General features: G+C 39.0%; 1 protein-coding gene across 4 annotated transcripts; it reads left to right on the plus strand.

The window, feature by feature from the left end:
* The first annotated feature begins 260 nt into the window (after positions 1-260).
* elf2b (E74-like factor 2b (ets domain transcription factor)) lies at positions 261-15653 on the plus strand. Of its 4 annotated transcripts, none has more exons than XM_079462569.1 (9): positions 261-646; positions 5760-5879; positions 7044-7248; positions 11880-11993; positions 12080-12256; positions 12439-12519; positions 12984-13173; positions 13316-13678; positions 13767-15653. In XM_079462569.1, exons 2-9 carry the CDS (start codon positions 5805-5807, stop codon positions 14515-14517), a joined length of 1956 nt encoding a protein of 651 aa, XP_079318695.1. In that variant the 5' UTR covers positions 261-646; positions 5760-5804; the 3' UTR covers positions 14518-15653. The 4 variants fall into 4 exon arrangements, with proteins under 4 accessions (XP_079318695.1, XP_079318696.1, XP_079318697.1 ...); XM_079462570.1 differs by lacking the exon at positions 261-646 and adding an exon at positions 2937-3350; XM_079462571.1 differs by lacking the exon at positions 261-646 and adding an exon at positions 5564-5591.
* The last annotated feature ends 385 nt before the right edge of the window (positions 15654-16038 follow it).

Here is a 16038-nt window from a genome sequence, read left to right on the forward strand (position 1 = left end):
TAACAGATGCATTTTTATCAATATTCAGCGATCAAGATAAAAAGCAAATTCAGATATTTAAGTAATTATCAGACGATGATGAAATTGTTGTAAAATTGATGCTGCAACGATATAGCGACCATATGTTTATAATATTCGCGGATTAAATAAACGTATTAGCCCATGACTGTTATTTACATAATGTTGCCATTTTATATGAATAGGGAATGGACGGGTTATTTCAAAGAAAATACAATTACATTACAATTGTTATAAGAAATATATATAAACAATAGTGTGTTTGTGAAAAGAGAAAGAGAGCCACTACATCATGACTCTGATCGGAATTTGCTGCAAACACACGCTTCTTGTTTCCCGGCTGTCCCGTCGTCGCAGGGGATGAGAATCGTAGTGTGTCCGGTGTTTTTGTTTTTGATGTTCGTCAGTCAGTCAGGTTGAGTGTGCGCTTAGTGTTGTGTGTCTTTCTGGTGTGGTTGTTTGTGTGTATCAGGTGTGTTAGCGCTTAGCAGCTAGCAGCCACAGTCTGACGAGCTCACCCCCGCCACAGCAACAATACAGCCCGTAACGTTACCCAGCTCATTGTATATGCGTGCAAACCGTGGAAAACAAATACTGTGGATTTCATTTAAAGAAACGGCTTCGTGAGGTAAGTCATTTACTTGTAAGTTTCCATATTTAAATAAACGAGCCGAAATATATATTCGCGTAGTTATTTTGTCTGAAGCTAAAAGGATAACTTACATACGCCATACTGGGCTTTTCCTGTAGTTTTACGTTATTACTGAAATAATTATTCGGGCACATTAGCATGCGTGAAAGTGTTTAATCGTTTATCTGTTTAAAAGTGTCATATTTGTCCTTTTAATAGCTCACCAGGCTCCTATCTGCTAGCTGGCTAAGCTAAATGCTAGTAGAGAGTTGTAAGTAAGATAAGTAGGCATAACGTTACAGACTTCTCCGTTGAAAGTTGTTGTTAGATTTCTATGCTATTCAGGTAACCTAAAAACTATTATATTTTGTTTACGTATCTTAATACAGTTTTTAATTAGTAGTGCAACATTTTTGTATGAGTAGTGCAGTGTGTAAAACGTGTATCAACGAGAGATTTCTGACACATATGTGTATTACATACTGAATAGGATCAGACTTTCTGCTTGCTGTTCTGCACCGCGAAAGAACGCATGAATGGTTAAATTGTGGTTTTCCTCTTAACTAAGATCTGACATGATGTTACTGTGTCGTTTTTCCTCCGAAGTTTATATTGTAACGCCCACTAAATAGGACAGAGTACGACTGGATCAGCTTTGCTTTATCCACTGCTTTACATTCACACCTGTGATGATGCTTATAGATTTGATTTGCTGGCATGTAACACAGTAGACACATTAAACCCACGACTTTTATCATAATTGACATGAAACACAACCGTACTTTATGTAAAAATGGCACCGGGTTGGTCTAACCCTGGGTTCGATTTATTCACTTGTGAAGACTTTCTATGATCCGTATGTTTACACTGCTGAAAGTAAAGTGAACAGTGTAGACTTGCAGAGGACTTTGATCTGTTGAAATCAGCAATTGCTGATTTCAGAAGATAAGGGATGAAAAGTGCCTGGCCCTGAAATTACCTTGAATAAATATCTTTGCTGGGCTATTAAATGTCTCTAACTTGACTGGGTTTTATATGGTGAAACATTTTCAATAGCATGGGCAAAAATGGGGGGATGCGTGTAGGTCAAAGTATTGGACAGACACGACAAGAGACATCAGAAGCGCATTCTAATTTTACATTTTGTGTGCTATGGATGTCCAGTATGCAAACATCGTGGCTGTCCTCATGAGTCGGATGAGTTTGTATTTAACTCACTGCAAAACAGAATTGAGCTTTTTTAACCTACTGGATTATCAATCACTGGTTGTTGTTTCACTGTAAACATCTATGACACATTAGTGTTGTCATGGAAGCACAGACGTATTTTCCCATGAACTGTTACCATATTTACTTTGCCGTTTAAGACAGGACAAGTTTGTATTTCCCTGCTCTTCCAGATGTTTAGAAGGAGGAAGTATTTGGTGAGGCAATACTAAACACAAAGACTGTTTTTGTGGACAATCTGCTCATAGTAGATACACATTTGTGCCATGCTTCTATTTCTTACTGACACAGCTGAACTACTCCAATGGATATTTCATAAATCTTGCTTGTTTTTTTCAATTATGTCATCATTCATAAAGTTGCTTGGTTGTGCTGTTTGTTTCCTGATGAATTTGTGGCGATGTGTTGTTACAATGCTGTGTAAGTCTTCAAGTCAACGGATAGCCGGTTTTGAATGCAGGAAAATGATTTCTGCTCCGTAAACCAATTTGCACAAGGTCAGCTAACATTTGGCACAAATATTTGACCCCCACCGACTCCCACATTGTGTTTTTGTGTGCGATCTGCCCAAGTGTGTCATTCCATGTTCTTTACATAAAATAGGAATGACCACAGACCGTAATGGAACAGTTCACCCCAAAATGAAATCCATTTAGCTGGTGTTGTGTTGTTCCAAGCTTGTATGATGTTGTTCTGTGAAATACAATTTTATTTTATTTTCCATGCATCGATTAACAGTATACATTGACCCCTTCTCAAAGTGTTTCACAGTAGAAGTCTTGCAGATTTGAAACATATGGGTGAGCAACTTTATTGTAAAGCAAGAATTGAATCTTGTAAAAGCAGAAGGGGTTTTGGTCCGTTTTGATGGAAAGATGATGCAAGCTGACTCTCATTGAGGAATAATGTGTTGCATCTGAAGGGCGGTTGGGTGGAGGCTGGATTTTGGCATTGCCTGTGTGTGTGTGTGTTTAAAGGTGGGACGTTGCATCACTGGAGAGTCTGTTGAGGACACAAAAGCAGCGTTGTGCGTTGGTCATGTGATGCCTGTTCGGAAAGCACAGACCATGTGATCCTGCCTCACAGAATGCTGAGTCGAACTTACAGACGCTGTCTTACCCTTAAGACACGAGATGAGATTAAATGTATAAACTTATTCTTAGAAGAGTAATGGCTGCGGAATATAAGAAGATCGAAAAAAGACAGGAAGCGAAAGCAATGTAGTTTGCGTCAGTCAGACTGTTTATGATTTTTACATTACTCATTAATTCCCTGATGATGTTTTCGGCAAAGTGACTGGATTCCGTGGAGTCAGGTTGTTGGAATGTGGAGATCTTTGAAGAAAAGGAAGCCATGGTTAAAGTGGACTGGATGCCTTTTTTTAAGGAAATGTCTTGGAGTGTTTCCTGGGAATTGGTATGCATCTTGGAGGGGGAACGCTGTGGAATTTTTACAGCTGCACCAGGAACAAAAGGTTGGAAACGGATGAATTACTTGAGTTTTCTTAATAACATCTCGAAGCGCAACTTTTGTGGAATTAACTCATCAAGTAATAGTATATCCACCAGATCACAATGTACTGTCGTGTGCTAAAACAGTTTTTGAACAGAATTTGTAATGGGGAAGAACTACATTTGTTTTGTTGCATGATATTTGATAAATTTCTGCATTTGAGAATTTAGCTTTGCATTTGTGTTTTACAAAGAACTAAAATTACAGATGACATGATCCAGTCACATTTGTGAGGAAGTGTGCATGTCACTTTTAGTTGACACAACCCTTCATTCTAGCACAGACCTTGTGACTGTGTTTCTATGGTAGTAGGGCAGGGCACTTTAAAAGGAGTAGTTCACTTAAAATTTTGCCCACATTGACTTGCCATATTAGGAATAAAAATTACTATGCAAAAGTGAATGGGTGCAAATTTTAAAGTGACTCCTTTAACAATGTAACAGACTGATCTTAAGTGCAGACATTAATGCTTGTCCGGGATAGGGATGCACCGATATGTACATTTTGGCCGATAACTATAACCGATTATTCTTTAACATTCAAAACTGATAACCAATATATCTGCTGATACACACAGTATCTAAATATTAATACAACATTCCTTAAGACTAAAACAAGAAGAAACAAACTGCTTTTATGTTCCACCAACTCGTTCCTGGTGGAACATTCTTTCTAACGCGGTCCGGTCAACCACATCTCACAACCTTCAAAAAATTACACACCTCTTCTGTGAATACTTGACAGACAAATGAAAAAAAAAGTTACACTAACCCTCTTCTCTCAACAGGTAGTGGTCTAGCTTTTGTTGAAACTAGTAACTTTGTATTAGCAACCATTGCTCTTTTAGGACATATCGCTTATTGCTCCCGAAATCTTTGTAAGTCTTTTTGGATAAAAGCGTCTGCAAAATTACTAAATGTTCATTTTTAAACATTCACTGCAGAAAACAAGGTGACCATTAGTTCTCTTTTTTCCCCCCTGCAAATCATGTACCAAGACAACTTTACACCAGTTAGCGATACTTTAACCTTCAGAATCTTTTATTTAATAAACAAATTATAGATGTTCATCCAGAATGTACTTAATAGCCACATGTCTCAAGGTAGAAAGCCGTCTGATCAAGCAATATGTTCCTATAATTTACATATCCATAAATACTGTACGTACATCAACAAAATTGTGCTAATAGTAAGCGAATGATCACGACAGAGAGACAGTACTGTACTGTATTTTAACTGTGAGCAGTGTGCAGCTGAAGAAGTTAAACCAGCAATGATATATCGGCCTAAATTGTATTATCGGCCAATATGATAACATTAAACATGACCATATATGGACGATAATTTATAGTGCATCTTTAGTCCGGGACAAGTGAATGTTTTGTATGGGCAAGTGCGAGAGAATTTTACTCGCCTGAAATGTTTTCCAGAAATATTTTTCCTTGTACTCTTCCACAGAATGTAATAACTTGCTCCAAGTTTGAAATTGCTTTGTCTTTGTTCTACCAGCATGCAGTATCTGGCCTTATGTACTGATACAATGATTCACATTTTGTTAGTGATCTAAAATAGTGTTCTTGTGCAAAAATCTACTTTTCAAAGTAGCCAAGTTTGCCTGTTGAAAACATCCCTGGTGGATACTTTATGAAAGTGGTTATAGCTACAGTCTGTACGTTTTGCCTCTGTATCGCCATCTTCTGTTTGCACTTTACTTCAATCTTCAATGTGAGTTGAAGGTTTATTTTTAACAGAAAAAGTTGCAGTTGTTGGACAATGCTAAGCATCTGTATAAAGGTACTGCAGAATCAAATATATAACCGTTTTGATAAGTTATGCATATTCAACAGGATCCTGTTTTTATTATTTTCACTATATTGTGTTTGCAATAGTTTGAGAACATTTACATTTCACCACTGAATTGCATTGCTCCGTCACTTAAGCCATCTGAAGCAGTAAAGTTACTTAATAATTTAGCCACTACGGTGTTACACTGACTTTAATGAAAGTGTAATGAGGAAGACTCACAATTTGGGAGTGTCCTGCTGCTTTAATAGTGTCTGCGCTTTACATGCCACAAACCAAAGCATGTTGGTTGTTGCCATGACGTCAGTGTTCCACCGACAGGCTTCCTGTTTTGGTGTTCTGTTCCTTAGCAAGACTGAGTTTCCTGTTTGACCCAGACAAGCAGACAAGAGAGCGGGAGAGTAGGTTAAAAAGCCTAGAATCTGCTTGTAACATTTAGTAGTGTTTGTTTGAGATACAATTCACAAACATATATCTTGGCTTTGACACAATCATTGTATTCACTTAAAGCAATTAATTATACAATTATTTAAATGTATTTGATTTATTTTTATGTGCTCTGTCTGCAGTTCATGGGGTTGCCACTGAGGTCAGAAGAGCGCTGGGTATGAGTCATGACGTCTGTGGTGCTCGTAGACAGTGGAGGAGCCGTGGTGGAGTATGTCACTGCAGTGGACGACCATTTACCGGTAAGAACTTTGCATCAACAAAGGTCCAGTTCCTGCATATCTATGCTTTGTGCAGTTGGCGTTAGTCTTTGGTACTGACACGGCGCGCCCACAAATTATTCAAAGACATTTGATGCATATTTGCTTGAATCATGGTTCCCAAGTTTTTGTCAGTTAAAAAAGTTACATTAACATGACACAAAACTGGCACAATTCGCACCTCAGAGGAAGATCTAGTAACTGGATTTGGGTCTGTCGAAACCATCAAAGCTTTAAAAATGTTGTAGTTTTAAGGTGCCTGAGTAACTGAGATATTCCCGAGGAAACTTCATATGTAGATAACCAGTTTCTGTATCAGAATGGCTTTGCAAGACTATACTGCAGTCACAGACTTCCAAAGCGTTTTACTGACTATTTGTAGAAATGGAAATAGTTCATAAAAGTTCTCTCATAATTTACTCTCATGCTATTACAGATGATTATTACTTTATTACTTTAGCTAAATACAACCAAGTTTTAATAACAGGTGTAGGTACCAAAATGTTGAAAAGGTTTTAAAATATTATTTTCTTAAAACAAATTAATTGTTCCACAAATTAAACATTTTGGTTCCTATTATGTATCGAATTATAGGAAAATTGTAGATTTGTGTATTGGAATAGGCATATTACAACTACAAAGGAGTATATAATCGCATATCGTGTTTTTTAGGAAGTTATCACATATTTTTCTTTAATATCATACCCCCAATAATTTGCAGATTTTGTATTTACCCTCATGTCATGAAGATGTTTATGTCGATCTTCAGTCGAAAGGAAATTTAGTTTTTGAGGGAATACATTTAAGGATTTCCCTTGCAATTCAACGGGGCTTAAAATACAGTTTCAGTGCATTGCTCAACACAATCCTAACCCATCAAATTTCTATACAAGCAAGCAAGGTTTGCCTCTTTCATTTAGAAATGCTAATTTTGTCAAAGCTAATAGTCTCGTGGGCACGAGCTCTGACATTGGTCGCAGTTGCGCTACGTGTCACCAAGTTCGAATCCTGACTTGTTGTCCGATCCCGCCCCCTTCTCTCTCCCACTGTACTAAATGAAGTTAAAAACCTGCCAAAAATAAATCAGAAATTCCTATTTAGAATTTGGTCTTTCACCACTTAACACAGCCTCTGTTTCTCTTTTAGGAGGAAGGAGTGTGTGAGATGGAGGGGGAAATGGAAGGAGAAGTGGAAGGCGAAGCAGAGTATCCTGCAGTGATCGTGGAGCATGTGCCCAGCGCACGGATGGAGCAGGGCTTCGCTGCTCAGGTGCTGGTGTATGATGATGAGACCTACCTGATGCAAGGTGTAGCCGAGGAGCAGGAGGTGGAGACAGAAGTCATGGAGATGGGTAAGAATCACACAGTTCAAACTACTGCATTTAAGCTACGCATAGGTGATTGTTCTCATTTAACCGACCCTCATGTTGTTCGAGACCGTATAACTTTTTTCTTTGTAAGGAGATTATTTTTAATGTTATATTAAATTGAATCAAAACAATGACAGCACTTTATCATTCTCTTTAATGCTTGATATCCTAATAGAACCCTAGCAATGTGAGCAAGAAACATTGTGAGGCTAACTGATCATTTTATCAAGTTATGCATTTGGTTTGGTGAAAAAAAAAATATTTTAATGATAGAGATACATGACTTTGTGGCGCTCAAGTACAAAACTGTCTTGCTGAGCACATATTGACGAAGAGGAAGCAAGATTAATTCTTCTTTTGTGTGACAATCGAGTGTTAGAAGCCTAGAGGTGCACAGCGCCAGGTTATTTCTGTTTTTCATTAACCGGCAACTATGCCAGGGAGTGAATTTGCACGTTCACTCGGCTCATCACCACTGAAAATCGATTTGGTATAAACGCCATGGAAAACGTCTCGAAAAATGCAGCCGATTATCGTCCCGGTGTGTACAAGCTTTAACGCTGATGGATTTATGTGATGGGTGAATGAAGAATTGACCATGTATAAACAACACAAAATGAATAGACTACAGTAATAATGTAATGGACCTAACATGTTTTACAGAAATATCCCAGCTTTAAAACACATGTCAGTGATGTTTTCATGCCCACTTTTGTTGTTGCTGCCATTCAGACAGCAAACACTTCTGCACAGAATCCAGAATGAGAAAATGTAGCAGTGCAGGTTATTTAGCAAATCCATACCCATATTATCCATAAACAGACTGTATAAGGTTTCAAGTTAAATGCAGTCAACTCGGAATCCCACTGTCCATGTCCATGAATTACTAACTTTCAGTCTTATGTGATCTTGAATGTTTTCTGGAGAATTATTTTCCATGTAAATGGAACAGAAATGTATGGACAGTATTTGTTAATAGTATTGTTTTATAAACTGCTTCAACATGTTTGTTTTGTATCCGGTGCAGTATTAAGTCTTGGCAGTGAGATTTTGTGAAGCAAAAATTGAAATGAACTGTATATCCAGAAGGTATTTCATTATCCCATATTTAAAATCAAACATAGTCAACGGAGTCAAGTAGTTGTTTTATTTGTGCAATATTACATTCTTACTGTGTTTAGAAAAGCACCCCCATTGGATGCTCACACAAGAGATCCACGTGGGTTATGTTATTAAATAATTTACAAGATGAACAAATGAACGTTTATCTAAACATTACCTAATCCAGAGTTGTAATGTAGACTAATGCAACCAGTGCTGTTCGGTGGTAAATCGCCACTGCCCTCTTGCGGACATTTCATAAAATGTAGTACAAAACGGATCATTAGACATCTTAAAATGATTGTTTTAACAAATTACTGTTCAGAGGAATTTCAGAGAATGTTATCACAATTAAAGGAGTTTAGGAATATGTTTATTTAATTGAATGGCCAACACCTAAATCTAAATAAATGACACAATATCTCAAACATACAAAAAGACAATAGGAAAATGTCAAATGTTAATCTCTCAATCGAGTAATATGCGCGACTGTCCATACTTTAGCCGATTTGAATTGCTGAATGTTTGTTTTTAGTATGTATATGTAGCACACGTGTGCGCAGTTTTTTAATCGCCCTAAATTGTATATTGTATGCTAATAATATTAAACTGGGGATAAAATAGACGCGATTTGGACACGAATCCGCACGAATTGAGTGAATTCTCTCTCCACTTTTGACGTAAATTAAACGTAAACGCAAAGAGCGCGGAGGATTTCCTGTGTACGGCGCGGAAGGATCTGTGCTCGCCCGGGGCGTGCTGCTGAATTTGTGGAGATTTCCTGTGGAGGCGGAGTGATATTCGAGTCGTGCGTCTCTATACGCTTTCAATGCGAGTCAATGTGAATCTGCACCTCTGGACGAAACATGGCGACGTCGCTGCATGAGGGACCCGCTAACCAGCTCGATCTTCTTATACGAGCAGGTAAAAAGATAAAAGCGCTTTTAAACCTTGTCGGTGCGGGCTTGTTTGAGGCGCAGCGCGGCGGCGCTCGAGCCGCAGCGCTGAGATCCGTTAAGTTGTGCTAGAAAGTAATGGAGGGCATTTCAGGAAGTGATCACCTTGGTTGGCAACCTGCATGGCGTTGCCCGCTTTTCTTTTCCGTTTGCTTTAGAAAGTTGAAAAGTAGTGTGGATGTAAGTCACGCACGTTGTGTTTTGTGTGCGCAGTGTGCAGTTTGCACGGCGCGCGAGGGTGTTTAAAACGAGGAGTGTGTTCAAATAACGGGCTTCTCTGGAGGTGGTGCGCTGCTCTGAAACCAGGAAGTGGGAGAGATGTTGTCTTTCCTACGTCTTTGCCACGCTGTCTGGAGTCGGAAGGACATCGAGTTGTATTTTAAACTGATAAACACGGAATAAATATCTTAAACGTCCTTTTTATTTTACCCGTCAGTAAATTGAGTTACAAATAAAATCGTATTCGAGAGGTTTATTTTTTAATTGTTTGAGGTGAACTCCTCGTGCTCCAAGGAAATGTGATACACGTTAGACAAAATGCAACAAGCATTTAAAATTTAAAAACGAATACTCGATTTATTTACGTAGTTAAACTGGACGGCGAAAACATTGTTTTTGTAATTATGTGCGCGTTGATTTATTCTAGCAAATGTCCCGTTATCTAAGCATGGTCACTGTTTAAGCGTGCTTTCGTCGCTAAAGTTACAACACCTAAGAACAACATTTTATTTTATTTAACCGTCTTTATTTCTAATCAAAATAAGCGGGTGGTGTTGCAAATGTGTCGAATGGCTATTCAGAGTTTTTCAAGTGAATGTTAAGATTTCATGGCGGAAGCATTGTTATTCCGCTGGCCTGTCTAAACTTTGAATGACAGCACTCGTCCTCCAATAGCATACGCGCTCTGTTCGAAATCTTACACGGGACCAATCGTCTCGTCCTTTTCTTGGGGCGTTTGTTAGAGCGGCGTCCAATCAGAGTCGGGGCGGGTATCGAGTGGCAGGAAACTCGGAGAGCGTCTTCAGAAAGAACTGGAGGGAAAGCTCCGACGACTGTAAACACGGAAGTGAAGAGGGACTGCACTACTTTCCTCTGGACCGCTATTTTAGTAGCGGTTAAATAGTGCCACAATACTCAATCTTTAGCGTGGGTTTATTCGATTTTATACGTCGAGTATGAACGTAATCGGCATATGTTTACTACTTTAATATCGCATTTAATAGATCGTTATTTGTAGTCCAATTTGTGTTCTGCTGCTTGTAAAGAGCTTAGTATTGTTTTTGACATACACTTGTTAGATTTGGTTTTGCATAATTAATATGCCGAATCACTAGATATTCAGTAAAACTAGATCAACAAAATAATGAAAACGTCTTCACAGTAGGAAGATTTTATGCATTATTGAATCTACAGCAACTCTCTTATCGCAACTTCAATATTTTTTATAATAGCTTAATTTTTACATTTTCTCCAGGGATGATTTGTCTGAGTCCAAGAAGCAAATGAATGCTGGGTCACTTATTCTAAAGGACACCGTGTGTGTGTGTGGTTATGACTGGCACTGCCTAAAGATAGCTCCTGTGTGTGGCAACAGACACGCATACCCAAACATGGACAGGGTCAGGTTGTAATGAGAGGTCAGCGAATGCTTGGATAGACTGGCACAGGTGCTGGTTCTACCCTATGTATGCCTGAATTTGCAGGTCTCGGATCAGCGTCTCCGCAACTGTTGCTTACTCAGACCCTCCAGGAAGTGACTTGTCATTAAGCAGATGCTTTCATCCGAACTGTCTTAGTGTTTGCTAATTGGGCTAAGTAGACTTGTTACAGGTACAGTCCTCCTGTCCTGGATTTCCATGCAACGCACCTACAAAATGTATAGCCTGAATACAACGTGTCTCTTGGGATAAAAGCATCTGCCAAATGCGTAAATGTAAATCTGCCACTGGCTGTTAAATCGTTTGTTGTTTATGAAGAATACAAAATGTTGCTTCAGCACGGTTTCTTTGTTAGAAAGTGTGCGGATTCGTGATATTTCATAGGAAATTGATAAAGCGGCGTGATTATTAGTGTTGTCCTTTTCTCTGTCAAAACAAACTGATCTGCATGTTTTGATCTCTATGAGATCCTTTTGACTGACAGCTTTAGCTGAAGCTGAAGTTTTTTACTCTGGGATTCAACCTAGTTGGATTGGATCATGGTTTTGGGAAGTCCAAATTGTGCAGGTTTTGCACCCAATGGCACCCTCTGTTGGTTATTCAGTGTATTTACCATTGCATTAAAAATGAATTTGTAGATTTATAAAATAACAAAATCGCTTAGATATTACAATTAAAAAGTAAGGTTAGCACGTTAAACATGACAGACTTTAGAAATTGAGTATTGAATGAAGTTAAGCTGTATATGTTATAAAGATACAATGATATGCATTAATGTTGTTGTTAACAAATAATGCTGTGAACAGCTTATAAAACAATCCTGTTTGATACTATGCACACTCAATACATACCGTTTTTAAGAATATTAACTGGCTTGTGTGTCTTTTCTCTATGGCAGTGGAAGCATCGGTTCATGGCTCAACTGTGCATTGCTCCGATAAAACCATCGAGGCTGCAGAAGCTCTTCTGCACATGGATTCTCCATCCAGCTTACGCGGAGACCGAAGCCCTGGTAAAAACATGTGCCCCATCACATAACACACTTTACATACATGCCCATACATCTTTACTAAGATTATTTGTCTTTCTGGTGTGTAGAGGTTTTTGTGCCCCCGTGTGTTAACACATCTGAGTTCCTTCACGCTGCCATGCGGCCAGACGTGCTGACTGAGACTGTGGTGGAGGTCAGCACAGAAGACTGCGAGCCCATGGAGATGGTTACTGTTATACAGGAGCCAGAGGTGCTGGAGATGGAACCCACTAAGAGAAGAAAATGTGAGTCTGCAAGAACATTTGTACAGTTGTAGACAGGAGTGAAGGAGTGAAAAAAATTGGGCCCATTTGTTATTGTTTTATTGACTTCATCATTTATTTTTAAACTCATCTTATGACCAACAAGACAAAATATGAAAAGCAGTACCGGGTCGCTTCTAAACTGTTGATAATCTTTATTTTAGCTGGGCGCAGACCTAAACCCCATCACATTTCAAATGGATCTCCGGATCTGGGCATCAAAAAGAAGTCAAGAGAAGGAAAAGGTATGTATTTTAGGAAATAGAGAATACATGTACTTAAAATGTAGTACTAAAAATTTATTTATTTACAGTGCTGGAAATTACAATTTGGTCAGAATTTACTCACCCTGTTGGCAAATTATACACCTGTGACTTCCCTTTCTTCAGCCGAACACAAAACGAGATATTTTGAAACATGTTGGTAAGCAAAAACAGTTGGGGACCAACTGTTTACTGGCAACAACACATTTTTCAATATATCATCTTTTGTGTTCTGCAGAAGAAAGTCATACAGGTTTGAAATGACAAGAGACTAAAGAGTAAATGATGACAGGAATTTAATTTTGAATGTGATCTATAACTTTAGTTGTAATATCTGTTATTAGCCTTAAGATCCTTCAATATTTGTGTGATATGTATTTTGAAAGATTAGCAATGGTTGTGAATTATTGCTTCGATTTAGCTCTAATGGTGCTGTTTTCCTACAGGAAGCACATACCTTTGGGAGTTTCTTTTAGACCTTCTGCAGGATAAGAACACCTGTCCCAAATACATCAAATGGACACAGAGGGAGAAAGGCATCTTTAAGCTGGTGGACTCTAAAGCGGTGTCAAAGTTGTGGGGCAAACACAAGAATAAACCTGATATGAACTACGAAACCATGGGCAGAGCACTCAGGTAAAAGATTTGTTTGAACGTATACTTCGTTTCATTTGTTTTGGCACAGCTGAAATGCCATATCGAGGATTAGCGTCCAGGACAGCTTATGTTTTTATATTTGTATTTCCTTGTGTGTTAAATTAGTGTTTTTCTCTCATAGGTATTACTATCAGAGAGGTATCTTGGCTAAAGTCGAAGGTCAGAGGTTGGTGTACCAGTTTAAGGAAATGCCTAAAGACATTGTTGTCATAGATGACGATAAATGTGACCCCTGTGATGACATAAGCGAAGAGAAAACCTATGAGCGTGTACCTCCTTCTTCTGACACACTGTTGCATACTGAATTCTCCAAAACCCCTGCCATCTTAAGAGGGGGTAGTAGGACTCTGCTTCACCCAGGCTTTCCAAAAGCCAAAGCTGCACTGGCGGCAACTCCCATTCAGCGTATAGTAACAGTCTCCACGGCGACCGATGGATCACATCACTCCCATGCCACCATAGTTTCCAATGCCAGTGCACCCAGGTAAGCAAAGTTGAATTTAAAAATGGTGCAAGTTAGATCAGATGAGTGGTTTTGAATAACAGTGTCTAATAATATATCTTGTTTCCAGGACTGTGCGGGTTGCTATGCAAGTGCCGGTTGTTATGACGAATTCTTTGGGTCAGAAAATCTCCACCATGGCAATGCAATCAGCAAATCCTTCGATCCTCACCACTGCGCCAACCAATACCGGTACAGGGACCATCGGAAATGCGCCCAAAGTCTTGATCCAGACCATACCCACGATGGTGCCCGCCACAGCAGAAAACGGTGACAAGATCACAGTCCAGCTCGCAAAGATAATCACCATACCCGCCTCCCAGCTAACGCAGTGCCAGCTTCAAACCAAACCCGGTACCCCTACGGGCATCAATCTGATGGGCACGCAGCTCGCCGTCCGAGCCCTCACACCCGTCTCTGTGGCGCCAGGGACGCAGGTGGTCAGACTAGCAGTGACTGCTCAGCAGACTCCAGGTCAGACTAAGACACAGTTCCCCATTTCAATCCAGACGCAAGCTCAACTCCCAATGTCCGTTCAGACAGTGTCTAGTCCAGTCTCAATCCAGAGCTCCACACAGGTACCTGCTTCGATTTCCGTGCAGAATCCAGTGTCAGTCCCAGTACAGATCCAGATTCAACAGAGCCAGCTTTCTCCGAGAGCAAAGAGCGCCGTACCGAACTCAGAGTCTAAAGCAGACAGCACTTCAGGAGAACGGGTGATCGTGGTCCAGACAAGACCTGAGCAGGACAATACCACACAGCAAACAGTAGAAGTGGTGGTAGAAGGTTCAAAACCACAGTCTGAAACAGCTGAGAGCTGAGGAGCCAAGCATTTTGTTCTGTCATGAATGATAATAAATGAATAGACACATTTACCCCAGTTACTATTCAATCACACGCTGGGTGTGTTTTTTGTACCCCATACCAAATTAACTGGAGATTACTGTTGACTTGTACAGTTTTTGTACAGAGTTCACGTGTGGTTTCATTGTATAAAAAAATTACCAGGCGAAAACTCATCAAGCATTGTGACTCACCTGCATCAACACGGTTTACCCATCATGTGGATAAATCTACATACACGTCAAAGGTTTATTAGATGTCTGTCATTTCAATTATGAATTGGTGTAGGGACCAGTGTAAAGATCACTACAGTTCTACAATAGTTTTATTTTTAATTAAACTTAGACACTAACAGCTTAACAGAACACTAATGAGTGAATAGTCGCATAGTTGAAATGTGAATGATGGAGTGTAAATCTGACTTTTTATAACTTCTTTTATGCTCGAATTGCAACGCAAAACCAGCAGTTTCTTTAGACGATCACTGTGAGTACGCGCCTGTGCCCATGTGCTGCCGTTTCACAAGAACTTGTGAAACGGCACAAGTCGATTCTCCCTCCATTTCTAATAATCGCGGAAATAAAGGACTTTGTATATATGAATTATACAGTTTACTGAATTTATAAACAGTGCAGCCTTGGAACAGTAAAACTTTTCTTATTTTGTTGCAAGTCACACTTATTAGGCTTTTGTTGTGTTAATATCTTGTTGTTTTTCGACATATTGTACCAGGCACAGTATTACCGGTAAACAAACGGCAATGCATTCTTGTGGTCCATATTCAAAGCTCTTGGAGTTCAACAGTCCGAACCGTTTGATTCTTTCATATGATCGAATCCACTATCAAGAGACTTGACGACTGAAATTTTGGGGGATTTGTTGTCACTGAAGTACAGAATGAGGTCTATAGGCAGCATGCATCCAAATGTTTATTGCGCCTTTTTCTTTTGCAATTTGCTTTTTATTAGTTCTGAAAGAGAGAACAATGTGTTTGTGTTCAGAATAATCTAGTTTGTATATTCAACATTTGAAGTATATTCTATTTTGTTGTACTCTTGTTTCAAAGTGTACTCAAGTAGATTTTACTCGAATATAAAAAACTTCATGAATTTTGAGCCGTGGTACTGTTTTTTTTTTTCCTTGATACATTGCTATGCTATATTGCATGCCCACTAAAAATAAACGGAAGGCCAAACATTTCCTTTTATATATAAACAAGGCAATTATTGAAACCTATCAGCAATAATAATTTGGGTTAGATCCAACCCCAGTATAAAGGGTATAAAGTCTAAATTCTTTAATATTATGTCAGTTGCTTTAAAATGCAAGACCTTACACATTTACTTTCATGAATTATAACTAAAATATGTAATATAACTGCCACTTATAACTTGTGTAATCCAGTTTCTTAAGGCATTCTTACAGTTTGCTACAGTGACCAAATACTTTTCCACCTAAATTAAGTTATTTAAAGTGTTACATTTATATCAGCCAAACAG

The sequence above is a fragment of the Barbatula barbatula genome (genome assembly GCF_947034865.1).
Source record: "Barbatula barbatula genome assembly, chromosome: 8".
Lineage (NCBI taxonomy): Eukaryota > Metazoa > Chordata > Actinopteri > Cypriniformes > Nemacheilidae > Barbatula > Barbatula barbatula.

Coding starts and splice junctions, on each gene's coding strand:
- elf2b (XM_079462569.1), top strand. CDS start 5,805: ATGACGTCTGTGGTGCTCGTAGACAGTGGAGGAGCCGTGGTGGAGTAT. Junction 11,994..12,079: donor ACGCGGAGACCGAAGCCCTG/GTAAAAACATGT, acceptor TCTGGTGTGTAG/AGGTTTTTGTGCCCCCGTGT. Junction 13,679..13,766: donor TCCAATGCCAGTGCACCCAG/GTAAGCAAAGTT, acceptor TCTTGTTTCCAG/GACTGTGCGGGTTGCTATGC.